Source organism: Panthera onca, chromosome D2 (assembly GCF_046562875.1).
Source record: "Panthera onca isolate mPanOnc1 chromosome D2, mPanOnc1 haplotype 2, whole genome shotgun sequence".
Taxonomy (NCBI): domain Eukaryota; kingdom Metazoa; phylum Chordata; class Mammalia; order Carnivora; family Felidae; genus Panthera; species Panthera onca.
In genome coordinates, this window is record NC_138349.1 from 32555467 (window position 1) to 32568772 (window position 13306).

Genomic DNA, 13306 nt, shown 5'->3' on the forward strand with positions numbered 1-13306 from the left:
AACACATTTTGATTAGATGAGAGAGTCTCAGAAGAGTCTACAGTTAATGACCTCTTTGAGTTCTACTAGATTTGAATTACTGAATCACTGGAACCACATGCTTGTGTCTCCCTTGTTCTCACTTACCAAAAGACAGTGACCTACTAAGTTAGCCCTGTGCCCCCTAAATCCATTTCAGCTCAACTCTAACTTCTAAAACATTCTAGATAAGTACCAGGACCATTGGCTCCAGATGGAAAATGTCCCTCTCTAAGGCTCCTATCATACTAGTAATTTTCAATCAAAAATAATTGTTGAATGCTTGCTGACTTTACATAAAAATAAATAATAATCAAGTCTACCTATTCATTCAAAGAGATTAAACTTGGGATGTATATGTGCAGAGTGTGGGTGTAGCGTCAATATATAAGCAACTAAATATAAGAGCACTGAAAAAAGTGCTCTACTTAGGGTTGCCAGATTTGTGGAAAACAGGATGACCAATTAAATCTGCACTTAGTATAAACAAATTTTTAGTATAAATATGTCTCAAATATTGCATGGGGCCTCTATTCTGTTTGGCGACCAGTTTAAAGAGAATTTTAATCCAAGTGCTGAGGAAAGAGCATTGCTATGCATGCTCTTCATTGAGATGTGGGGAGATTGGGGAAAGCTTCTGAGAAGGGGCGGTCTTTGCCCTAGACTCAGTGTCTGTCCAGCTCCATAGTGACAAGCCAAGTTCTGTCTGGAGGATGTCATAATATTGTATTCCTGGAATTTCCATTGGATGAAAATATTCATGAGCTACCACTTATAACGTTGAATAGATTGTTCCTCTTGAGAATTATTTCTTTTTTGTTTAATTTTTTTTTAACATTTATTTATTTTTGAGACAGAGAGAGATAGAGCATGAACGGGGGAGGGGCAGGGAGAGAGAGAGACACAGAACCGGAAGCAGGCTCCAGGCTCTGAGTCATCAGCCCAGAGCCTGACTCGGGGCTCGAACTCACGGACCGCGAGATCGTGACCTGAGCTGAAGTTGGACGCTCAACCGGCTGAGCCACCCAGGCGCCCCATCTTGAGAATTATTTCTATGGATTATGATAGAGCTGCCCATGACGTATTAAATTATCAAATGATGTCAAATTCCACAAAACAAAGTATTACATATGTGCATACTATTTTTAAAAATCTATTTAAGAGAAAAGTAAGAAATACTATATATTTGAATTATAAAACATAATCTGTTACCTCTGATGTCATCCATATATCAAAACCATCATTTTCATCCAGAACATCGGGCACAACAGGAATCAAAGATACAAAGCGAGCAATGAGGTCCTAGAATAATATTAACTAACATTTATTAAGTGCATACTATGTGCTCATCACCGGGCATAGTATTTTACATGCATGACCATCACATTTAGTGTATCCCATAAGCCCATGAAGTACATACTATTATTATTTTTGTTTTACAGAAGAGGAAAAAAATCATAGCATGCTAGGATAACTTGCCCAGGGTCACACGGCTAACACAGTGCATGGAATCTCTGGGAACAAGCCCAAGTTAGCCTGACTCCAGAGGATGCCCATTAACCATTACACTTCACTGTAATAAGTTCTAGAAAATTTAAACATTATATATGTTACCTATATACTTTAAATTACAACTGTTAAAAATTTTTTAAAAATATATTAAAGAATAGCAAAAGCTGATTTGTTTTTAGGTTCCAAATCTATTAGAATTATTTTTATTAATACAAGCTTGTTACAAGTTATTGGAGCAGGAAAATGTTGGTACAGCTTGCTTTCTCAAACAACAGAAGTTATACTGTGGATTGTTCCCCCTACAGGGCTAGAGACAAGGACTCGGACTAAAATAGGAAAGTAGAAAGGGATACAGATAAATAATGAGTAACACAGAAAGTTTACTGACATTTTCATTGATTTATAATAGCCATCATTTATGCACCAATGACCTCCTACATTGGTCATGTTTTTGACTTCATGATTCATAGTCCTTCATAAGCAAAGTTGCTAGGAGTTATATTTAAAAACAAAACAAAACAAAACAAAACAAAACAAAACAAAACAAAAAAGGATTGGGGCACCTGGGAGGCTCAGTTGGTTGAGCATCTGACTCTTGACTTCAGCTCAGGTCATGATCCCAGGGTCATGGGATCAAGCTCCACGTTGGGCTCCACACTAAGCACGGAGCCTGCTTAAGATTCTCTTTCTCTCTCTCTCTTTCTCTCACTCCCTGACCCTTTCCCCTGCTCTCTTTCTCTCTCACTCTCTCTAAAATAAAAAACAAACAAACAAAAGACCTGCGAAGATGGTTTTTGATATAAATCTAGAGCATTATTATCTCTTTGGACTTTGGGTGTCAGAAAACATAGGCAGAAAGAAACTCATGATGGAAAGGCAGAGCATAGCAAAAAGCAACCTAAGTTAGGATATTTTATTTCACCCTAAAGTGCAGCTAAGGGAGCTTTATAGTGGAAAAATAATACAAATATTCTGAGGTGAGCCAACTGACTCAATCAAACCTGAATAAACAAAAGGTGTAAGTGATTTTTTTGTGGATGCCTTTTAAGCAAGGCTTATTTTTTTTTTTGCCTCAAAGAGGAGACTTATAGCTCTGATTTCATATTTTCCTTTCTCAAAGTGGTAGGAGTTTTTGAGTCCATAGTGAATAAATCTTCATTTTATATGAACTTCAATTTTGAGTATGTTTCTCTTGTCAGCTGGTAAATAGATATGCATAAAGGAAAAGTCACATAGGATGGGGTAGGAGGTGTTATGATGGCAGTTTACAGAGAAAAATATAACATAGTTTCTTCATTCCCACATAACAATGAGAAGCAACCCTTTGAGAAGCCATTTGTAGGACACAACTCCTTTAGAAACATAACTTTAAAAAAAATGTTTATTGATTTATTTTGAGAGAGAGAGAGAGAGAGAGAGCGAGCGAGCATGAGCGGGGAAGGAGCAGAAAGAGAGAGAATCCCAAGCCCTGAGGCGGACCTTGAACTCACAAAACTGTGAGCTCCTCTGATCTGGGCTGAAACCAAGAGTTGGGTGCTCAACCGACTGAGCCACCCAGGCGCCCCCAGACACATAACTTAATTTTGCCTGAAGTCAAAGGAATTTTTCTGTGTCATTTTCCAAAGTTTGGTAGAAACACTACAAAGCTAGTGTGGTCACATGAACTGGTGTAGCAACAGTGACTCTCTAGTCCAAGGGGGTAGAAATGAAGGAGATCAGGAAGAAATATTTTCTCCCATCTGGGGCTCAAGAGGACATACTGTAACACAGATGGTTTCTCTCTCAGGAAACTGTTTTTGAAAACAAAACAATTTTAGTAAGAAAGTTATGCTCAAAGTTAATATAAAAAATAAACAAATTAAAATAAATATAGAGTAACAAAATGTTCTAAAATTTACTATGGTGATGGTTGCACAACTTTGTGAATACACTAAAAACCACTGAACTGTATACCTTAGATGGGTGAATGATATGTAATGTGAATTATATACCAATAAAGCTACTAAAATACATATCTTACAAGTGTTGCATTAGAATCATGAAGAAATATATCCAGGAGTTGCTGAGGTGGGTTTAATGCCTTGATATATCTTGTTACTAAGATCTGTATCCCTTCACCATTAAAGACAGTAGCTGTGACTCTTCGGTTGGGAAACATCGCCTGACAACTTTTTTTAAAAATCTGTGCTCTCTTGAAAACATCTGTTTGATCTGAAAACTAGAATCAAGTTCAAAATATTTCAATATTATTCCATATTGTTCCCACAGGAAAATACCAAGAACCAATGTTCATTTCTATCCACTTTGAAATTATTACTAGCTTTTAAAACAAGTTTATACTTCTTTAATAGTACCTATAAAAACAATTCAGTGCAAAACCTACCTTGTCTAGTTCTGGATTACAGGTGACATATGATATTTGAGGTTCAATGGTAGCAAAAATATTTAAGAAGGTAGATTCTTTAAAATTCTGCCCATTATAATCTTCTCTAGGAGACGCATGAGTCTTACTCCAAGTATACCCAAGCAAAACTGGCGGAGTATTTACCTGAAATGTTCCGCTAATCTGAAAGAATATATCAATATAATAGATTCTTCATGACAAACATACACATCAGTCAAATACAGTACAGCTTGTCCCAGTCTTCTCCCGAGGAGGAAACAGACTTGCATGGGTACGCACATGCGGGTTCTACCAGTATGTACCTGCACAAGGATGATCAGGTTCTCCATGGTGATCTATTCACACACACCCTCCACACCCTGGGTCCCTGTCTAACATGCACTATGTGGACAGGGCAGATGTAGAAAAGGGATGAAGCAAGGATGCAAGTTGCCCTAACAGAGTGATAGAAGTTCTTAGAAGATCTAATTCAGGCTCAGAGAAGATGCTAAAAGACCATGTTACACTGGGTACATTTTATATTGAGTCTAGAAAGAGAAGAAAACATGCAGCAGCAGGAAAGACAACCCACAGGTCCACAGGAGGAGGAATCTTGTGTGTGTGTGTGTGTGTGTGTGTGTGCGCATGTGCAGAGGTGGGAGCTGATTTACAATAATAATAACTAATAGTAATAGCTAATAGTTACTGAACACTTACTATGTGCAAGGCACTATGCTAAGTGCTTGATGTAGATCATATCATTCAATGAAGTAAATACTCCTCTAATCTCCCACTTTGCAGATAAGGAGACTGAGGCTTACAGAATTTGAGTAATTCGTGCAAACTCACACAGCTAATGAGGTCTGCCCACTTTTGAAGCCCACATCCTTAACTACCTCTCTGTCCTGGAGTCCAGCCTGAGACTGAGAGATACTCGGAGATTTACAGATGTAGGAAGCCCTGTACCCCAACAACTTAAATCTCTATTGCTCTTTCTTTGCAGTCCTGATACTTGCGACATGCTCCCTCGTGATAACATATTATGCAGGCATTTCTACTCTCTTCCCTAATGTCTATTCTCTTCTCCTTTCTCACCAACAGTTTCTTTCTTTTTTTTTTTAATAATTTTTTTTAACGTTTATTTATTTTTGAGACAGAGAGAGACAGAGCATGAACAGGGGAGGGTCAGAGAGAGGGAGACACAGAATCTGAAACAGGCTCCAGGCTCTGAGCTGTCAGCACAGAGCCCGACGCGGGGCTCGAACTCACGGACCGCGAGATCATGACCTGAGCCGAAGTCGGCCGCTTAACCGACTGAGCCACCCAGGTGCCCCTCACCAACAGTTTCAACTGGCAATATGACAGGCACATAGTGGCCAAGTCACATAAATGTAAGAAGGCTGCCAGGGTTTTCTGAGAAAGCGCACTGCTCCTTCTTGCTTCACCCTGCTCTCATCTGCAACATGAATACGAGGCTGGAGGAGCACTGAATAATTTGCAATTATGAGGACGACAGCCACATGATATGTAACGTGATATTCTTGAGCTGCTGCACTGTCATCTAGATTTCTTTTTAGGTGAGATAAATAGACCCCTTATATCACTCATTGTTAGGTTTTCTGTGGCAAATGGCTGAATGCAATTCTAATAATACACACATAGTTCCTTCTGAGTCAAATGCCCTCTTTTGTTTGACAACCATCTTTAAGGACTTGATTCAAAAGTTATCTCTTTGGTAAAAACTTTTCTGACCTTTCCTTCTCCTTCTCATACCCTTCTTGTTCACCCCTGGCCCCTGTGAATATCCCCACTTCTCCAAACCAGTAAGAGTAAGGTACTCCCTACTGTATGTTCTCATAGTATCTGTCTTGTGCCCCTATCAAAGCACTATAGCATTAGTTTTCTTCTATAGACGGCGAGCTCCTTGAGGTACAAAATTCATTTCTGAAACTTCTATGGATGGCATAGCTCTATAACTAACTAACAAAGCCCCAAAGAGTCTAGGCTGGGTTTTTTCTATTTTTCTGGTCATGTAGGCATATTTGTGCTACACAACTCAACAGGAGAGCCCTGCGGGGATATCACAGAGACAGGTGCTAATCATCAGTCTCACCATTATCAATAAGCAATGCTGAGGAGCTGAAACTCCTAGAACCCATAGTCACAAAGCAACACCATGAATCATTTATCATTAATCAAAGAACATTTGTGAATCTGATCCTAAAAAACTATTATATGCAAGTGTTAATGTTGTTTCAAGACCTAAGGCTAGCTGTGTTATTTTTTTGTTTGTTTATTTATTTATTTTGAGAGAGAAAGCACGTGTGTGCATATGAGCAGGGGAGGGGCAGAGAGAGAGGGAGGGAATCCCAAGCAGGCTCCATGCTGTCAGCCCAGAGTCCGACGTGGGACTTGATCCCATGATCCATGAATCATGACCTGAGTGGAAATCAAGAGTCAGACGCTTAACTGACTGAGCCACCCAGGCACCCCTAGATGTATTATTCTTTATCATCAAACACTCTAAACATATAAGAAATAAATTTGTGGGTGTCTCCTTTTCTAGAGACAGCTAGAATATTTAAATACTCCAACACCCTAGGGGCACTCAAAAACAGGGTTGCTTTGACCTACCAACCTGGTAATCACAGAATCTAATTCAAAGATAACAGTAAGTTTCTACTAGCCAAGGTAAAAACTTAGAATAGTTAGCAAATACTCATTTTCTATTACCTCAGATTGTTGCAGAAGAGCAGAGAAAGGGAAGACAATGGACCCGAGCCAATTCTTTCTTATATGTGAATAACTACTGCAGCTCTTGCAATAGGGATCCTGTTAATAGAGATAATTTTTGTTACTTACTTTAATCACATGGTGAATAATTTCACAAACTTTCACATAAGTATAAAAAATCATTTTTTCTTCTTAAAAAGAAACCAGAGTAAACAGAAAGAATATTTTTCTTTCTTTTTAATTTCTTTAAAAGACACTTGGCTACTTAAAGCAAAATAATGACCCACTGTGGAGTTTATGGCCTATGTACAGCTATTTACATTATTGTAGTAGATATGCTCAGTGCAGCAAACTTTGAAAATACACTAAAGAATATAGAGAAAAGAATAAAAATTACTTTAACTCAACCCCCAAGACATCACAACCACTAACAACATTTTAAGATGTTAAATTGTAGTGAAAATATGTTGAAATGATGAGGACACATTCAGAGGAGAATAGCATAGATTGTAGATCAGGGAGAAAAGCAGACTTAGAGTAGAAGTTTGATGGTTGATAGAACATGATCAAAAACAAGCAGGTTTTGCTGACATGACTAAGTTAATTTAAGTGCATGGTGCCAATTAGGAAAAGGTGACCCCCAAGGCTACCTCAACTTAAGCCCTTAAGACCATGCAATTCAGTTTTCTCTGATTTACTTAGTAGTCTTCTGAGCCCAGTTCAGTTTTTTTTCTTCCTCCCTCCCTCCCTCTCTCTCTTCCTTCTTTCCTTCCTTCCTCCCTTTCCTTTTTTCTTTCTTTTGTTTAAGTTTATTAGCCCCATTCAGTTTCTAAGAAAGGTTTCTATATTGAGAAGTGATTGCACTGATAGACCAACTCTGACTGCTTGGAATGTTATATTTCTTATGCTAATTGAGAGATTGTTTATTTTTCCCAAGGTCCTGATCAGCTTTATCATGGGAATTTTAGATTTGCAAGACTGGTAAGATTGGTTTGATTTCCCTTTTTTTCTATCCTCACTTTGGCCTTGGATAGAGCCTACCTTACACTTCTAGGAACTTATCATTGAAGAAGTTAAACAGGCCATCCTGTTAAAGTAAAAAAGAGACCATCCATCTGTGTGCAAAGAGAAATTAATCATTTTGGTCTGTTTAGAATATTATGATTGATTCTAGGCATGCTTAAGCCCCATCATGGTGCAAATTGGGAAAAGGAAATTGTGATAGTTAATTTTACATGCGACCTTGACTGAACTAAGGGATGCCCACATATGTAAAACACTTTCTCTGGGTGTGTCTGTGAGGGTGTTACTGAAGAGATTTGCACTTGAATCAACAGACTCAGTAAAAATCAGCCCTCACCAATGTGGGCAGAAATCATCCAAACCTCTGAGGACCTGAATAGAACAAAAAGGTGGAGGAAGGGCAAATTCTCTCTTTCTTTTTGAGTTGGGACATCCATCTTCTCCTGCTCTCAGACATTGGAGTTCCGAGTTCTCAAGGGTTTCAGACTCTGGAACTTACACCAGCAGTCTCTCAGTCCTCAGGCCTTTGCACTCAAACTGAATTATAGCACTTGCTTTTCTGGCTCTCCAGCTTGCAGATGGCATACTGTGGCATATCTCAGCTTCCATAATCCCATGAGCCAAAAATAAATCTCCTATATCTATATCTATCTCATATATATGATATATCTATATCTATATATCATGTATATCTCTATCTATCTATCCTATTGATTCTGTTTCTCTGGAGAATACTGACTAATACAAAGAAAATTAAAGGGGGAGAGGGGACATATACCATATATGTGGGATTGGAAAGATCAGTATTATAAAGGTGTCAATTCTAATTAAATTGATCTATGTATTCAATCCATCCTAATAAAAATACTAACAGGTTTTGTCTTGTTTTTGGAAAGCAATAAACTGATTCTAATATTTATATGGAAATACAAAGGGCTAAGAATAGCCAAAGCAACCTTGAGGAAGAAAAACAAAGCTGAAAAACTTAGATTTCTGGATATCGAAATTTATGACAAAGCTTTAGTAATTAAGACAGTGTGGTATCAATGCAAGGATACATATTAGACTAATAGAACAGAACAGAGTCCAGAAATAAACCCACATTTATACAGTCACCAGATTCATAACAAAGGGTGACTTTGTAATGCAGTGGGGGAAGGGATGATCTTTTCCATAAATGGTGCTGGGTCAACTGAATATACTCATGGGGAAAAAAATAATCCTGAACCTCTACCTCACAGACACATAAAAATCAATTCTGGTTGGATTTTAAATCTAAATGTGAAAAGTAAAACGATTAAACTTTTAGAAGCAAAAACAGGATAATATCTTCATGATCTAAAGTGGGCAATATTTCTTAAAGAGGACCAAAAAAGTACCACTGCATTGCAGTACATTAAATCAAGATTTTCTGTTCATCAAAAGACACATAAAAAAAGTAAAAAAGTAAAAAAGCCAGTGTGGGAAAAATACTTGTAAAATGTATATCTGGCAAAGCACTCATATCCAGATTGTACACAGAACTGTTAAAAATCAATGAAAAAAAAATGGGCAAAATACTTGAACACACCTTTCACAAAAGAGGATATCAAAATGGCCAATAAACATAGAAAAAAGTGCTCAATTTCATGAGTTATCATGAAAATGAGACTTAAAACTGTAAGGTGATATGGCTGCTTTCATCAGTGTGTCTGAAATGAAAAAATCAGACAATGCTAGGTAATGACAAGGATACGATCAACCAGAACTCTCATAAACTGGTGGTGGGAAGTGTGAATTGACACAACCATTCTGAAAATGGCTTGGCATTAAACAACTAGAGCTGGGCATATGCACAGTCCGAGAGATAGCAACTTTACTCTTAACTATATATCCAACAGAAATGCAGATGTCCCCAAGACATGTACAATTATATTTATATCAGTGTTAAATATAAGAGCCAACAACTAGAAAGAAACAAATTATCTATCAATAGTAGAATGCATAAAATAGTTAAGGTACATTCCTACAACAATATACCATACAGCAATGAGAATCAATGAGCATCATTACAGATGACTTCCACAAACACAGTACAGAGAGAAATAAATTACTCACAGATGGATGCATAATGGATGATTTCAATCATACAAGATTCGAAAATAAGCGATACCTAATCTATACTGTTAGAAGCTAAGATAGTTACTCATGGGGAGGAAGGAATTTGGATAGAGCACAAAAGAGGCTTCTAGGACGATACTAGCAATATTTGGTTTCATGATCTGAAGCGCTGACATTTTTTACTTTCTTAGCCTTTTGTCTCCACTATTTATTTCCCGTTGGATAGAAAGCAAAATGTTTGCCAGAATAAGCTTGTCAATACAAATTTAATTAAGAAATCCTAGGTTGAGTCTCTTGCCTCTGAATAATTCAAACTTACCTGAAGTGGTTTGTAAACTCTAGGAAAAGCATGTAATTAAAATTAAACCTCAAAAATAAAAAGTTCTAAAGAGTTATGTTTTTCAAAAATCATAGTTCTGATTATTAAAAATTACAAAAGCACTTTGACTACAATAAAATTAGAATTTGAAATCAAAAGTTACACTAGTCATTTGAAAATATATAAAAACATACTATTAAATAACTAGTAGTTCAAGAGAAAATAATACTACATAGAAAATAACAAAAAATAAAAATAACCTAATATGAAAGACGTGGTCTAAGATATTCTAGAGATAAATTCATGGTCTTAAAATATTTCCATTCCTATGAGAGAGAGATTGGTTCCAAATTCGTCTCAGAAAGAGCCCAGTTCTTTCATCCCCAGTGCTAAAAATAGGCCACATTTCTATGAGACTTCCAAGTCCTCAGCTTCCTGCTAACAAGTTAACTAATGAAGGGGGAACCCACAGGAAGTAAGAAATAGTTGATAGCAGGAAGAAAAAATACACAAGGACAAGAGGAAAACTGAAGCATGGGAAGAAACTGTTTTCTAAAGAACAGTGATTGATGATACACCAACACCTTCTTTCAGCGGGGTAGTCATCCTGGGGCTCAGCCTAGGTGGGGTCTTTTATGAGAAAAAGGAATGTTTTGGCCTGTAGTTACCTTGTAACCCAGTGCATGAGAGGAAGGCAAGAACATAGGCCAGGCCCTTTCCTTTCCTAAATAGCAGGCTCATGTTGTCACATATGTCCTGATACTTAAAGCATATGGATTTCATTCAATAACAACACAAAGCACTTACAAGAATTTAACTATGAATCAAATATTATTCAATTCCGGTCAAACCAGATAATTCACTTCTGAGAGAGAAAGTCTGTTAGGCATTTTTTGGGTTTCCCAAGTTCCACCCATTATCAGTTTATTTTTTTATTTTTATTTTTATTTTTTTGAGGGAGAGAGAGAGAATGAGCATGTGTGCACATGTGTGGGGGAGGGGCAGAAGGCGAGGGAAAGAGAGAATCTTAAGCAGGCTTCACACCCAACATGGAACCCTACTCGGGGCTTGATCTCCCAACCATGAGATCAAGACCTGAGCTGAAATCAAGAGTCAGACACTAAACTGACTGAGCCACCCAAGCTCTACTTTTTTTTCTTTCATTATCAGTTTAATCAGAAAACCACTCAGTTTAACTCCTTGGAGAACAGCCATCACCAAATTACTGTTCAATATTTTACCTTTTATGAAGCATTTATGAAGAATTGATAGAAACTATTTTAATAAGAATGTGTGTCCCATCTCCTGGAAAACTGAATTGGAACACAATGACATTATGTTTCTTAGTTCTTATAGAAGACTCATTCCTAAACCATACTTGAAGGTCTAGTTCAACTTCTCTCCCTCTGAGCCCCAGTCCCTAGATAGAATTAATTGCTCCTTCAACAGCACGGCCATAGAATTTGATGAGCATTTATAATAAAGCATTTAATCAGAGTCCCAAGAGAGGAGGTATAATGGATATGCATCTTTATACTTCTGGTGCCAAGTTTAGTAGGAAGGAAGCTAATATTTATTTGAGAGATTACACTAAGCATTGTTAGGAGCTTTTGCATATCTACGATGAAGACATTCAGTAATTTAAAAAATCTGATTGACTAGAACTGGGTTTTAGTCCTGTGAATAATTTGGTGTCTTTTGCCGAAGTGGTATGTTTTCTTTGATCAGGCAGTGAGAAATACAGAATGCATTTTCATTTCGTTTCAATTTTCTTGGCTCCCAGAAAGCTCACATTTAAATGTAATGTTAAATTGCAGAAACCTACTTCTCCTGAAATCTTGGTATATTTACCCCCTCCACCTCCTCTATGTGGTTTATGATCTCTGATATTTTTTAACTGACTTGTCACATGTCTGATTTTATTTCAAGTTGCCCCAAGTTCTTTTTAGAAAATGTTGGAAAAAGACATTGCATCTAAAAGCAAATTTACAAAGATGTTACTAGGGTTTATTCAGTCTGACCTTAAAATTAGTTCACCATTGATTGTTATAATTATTCTAAATTACCTGTTTTTCAATAATCATTTCATCAAAAATGTTGATATATATATTATCTTTTATTTTAGATAAGCTTGAGAAGCTATAATCATGTCCTGGTGAGCTGTAAATAAAAAAAAAACATATATAAATTGCTTAACTTGTTTTATAAGAGCATTATTCATAAAGAACCATGTAATTACCTGTGTTCTTTTCTTTTACAAAGTGTAGGCTAAGAAAAAGCTATGTGTTTTGCAGATGACTGTTATCTTCCTTTAAGCCAGTATGTGCTTTGTAATTTATCCGGTACCTCTCTTGAGGTAATTTGCATTAAAAGTGTTTCAATGTCAAGCAGGAAAACTTTTACTACAGCAATCCATTGCAAACAAATTATCCAAAGTATGGTGCATTAAGATTGTCCAAATATCTTAAATTCTGCTGTCTTCTGCTAGTTCCCACATACAGTTAAACTGCTCTTTTGCTGTCAGCTAAAAAATACGACTGCTTAACCATAAAGCTTTTTTTCTTTCCTGCATTTATTTTCTCCAACTAGAAACTGGGACAGAGGAATGCATTTGCAAGCTGTCTGTTGATGGTTTACTTGACTAGATACATTTCTGGAGGTAGTGAAAGGAGAGTGTGGTATACCACAAGCAATGAACTTTCTTCACTCTTAGCTCCAGCTTGTGCATGCAATCTTGACCATGATCAAACTTCTAACAGCTCAGAGAAGTTAAATAACTTGCTTGAGAAAATACCACTAGCAAATGACAGAGCTCCTACCTGAACTCATTTCACTATACCAACTGCCACTGATAATATTATTGAAGCTTGTTGCTAAGGCAGCAACTATTTCAAAGGATCTCTGACAGTTTCTGTACCTTTCTGAGACCTACAGTCAGTGACAATTGAAAAATGTAAGTTGAAATTACAGAACAGTTTGAAGTTTCCTTATATTTTTAAGTGATAAGATGACTTCCCTACCCTACTCCTCCAGAGTTCCTTTTCATGTTGCAAAGGCTTATGACAGGACAGAGGAGGCCATGAATACTTACAGAACTACACTAGTTGGAGAAATGATAACTGTCATCCTCAAACATTTTTGAGTGTGTCAACTTAGCATGTTCCTTCAATCACTCAAGTCCGGCATTGTCCTGCATTTTGTTTTTATTTTTTTTTATT

The 13306-nt window shown here is 37.0% G+C and overlaps 1 protein-coding gene across 14 annotated transcripts in view; it reads right to left on the bottom strand.

Annotated features, from left to right (window-relative positions):
* The window catches only part of CC2D2B (coiled-coil and C2 domain containing 2B), a 93230-nt gene that overhangs the window by 14795 nt on the left and 65129 nt on the right, over window positions 1-13306 (bottom strand). For 12 of the 14 annotated variants that reach the window (XM_078434663.2, XM_078434664.2, XM_078434665.2 and 9 more), the window contains 5 exons: window positions 12155-12248; window positions 6647-6745; window positions 3914-4096; window positions 3551-3748; window positions 1231-1320 (listed from right to left, as the gene is read on the bottom strand). In XM_078434663.2, coding sequence (XP_078290789.2) covers window positions 1231-1320; window positions 3551-3748; window positions 3914-4096; window positions 6647-6745; window positions 12155-12248 — 664 coding nt within the window. The remainder of the gene's footprint in view (window positions 1-1230; window positions 1321-3550; window positions 3749-3913; window positions 4097-6646; window positions 6746-12154; window positions 12249-13306) is intronic. The other 2 variants (XM_078434673.2, XM_078434671.2) reach the window with 2 other exon arrangements.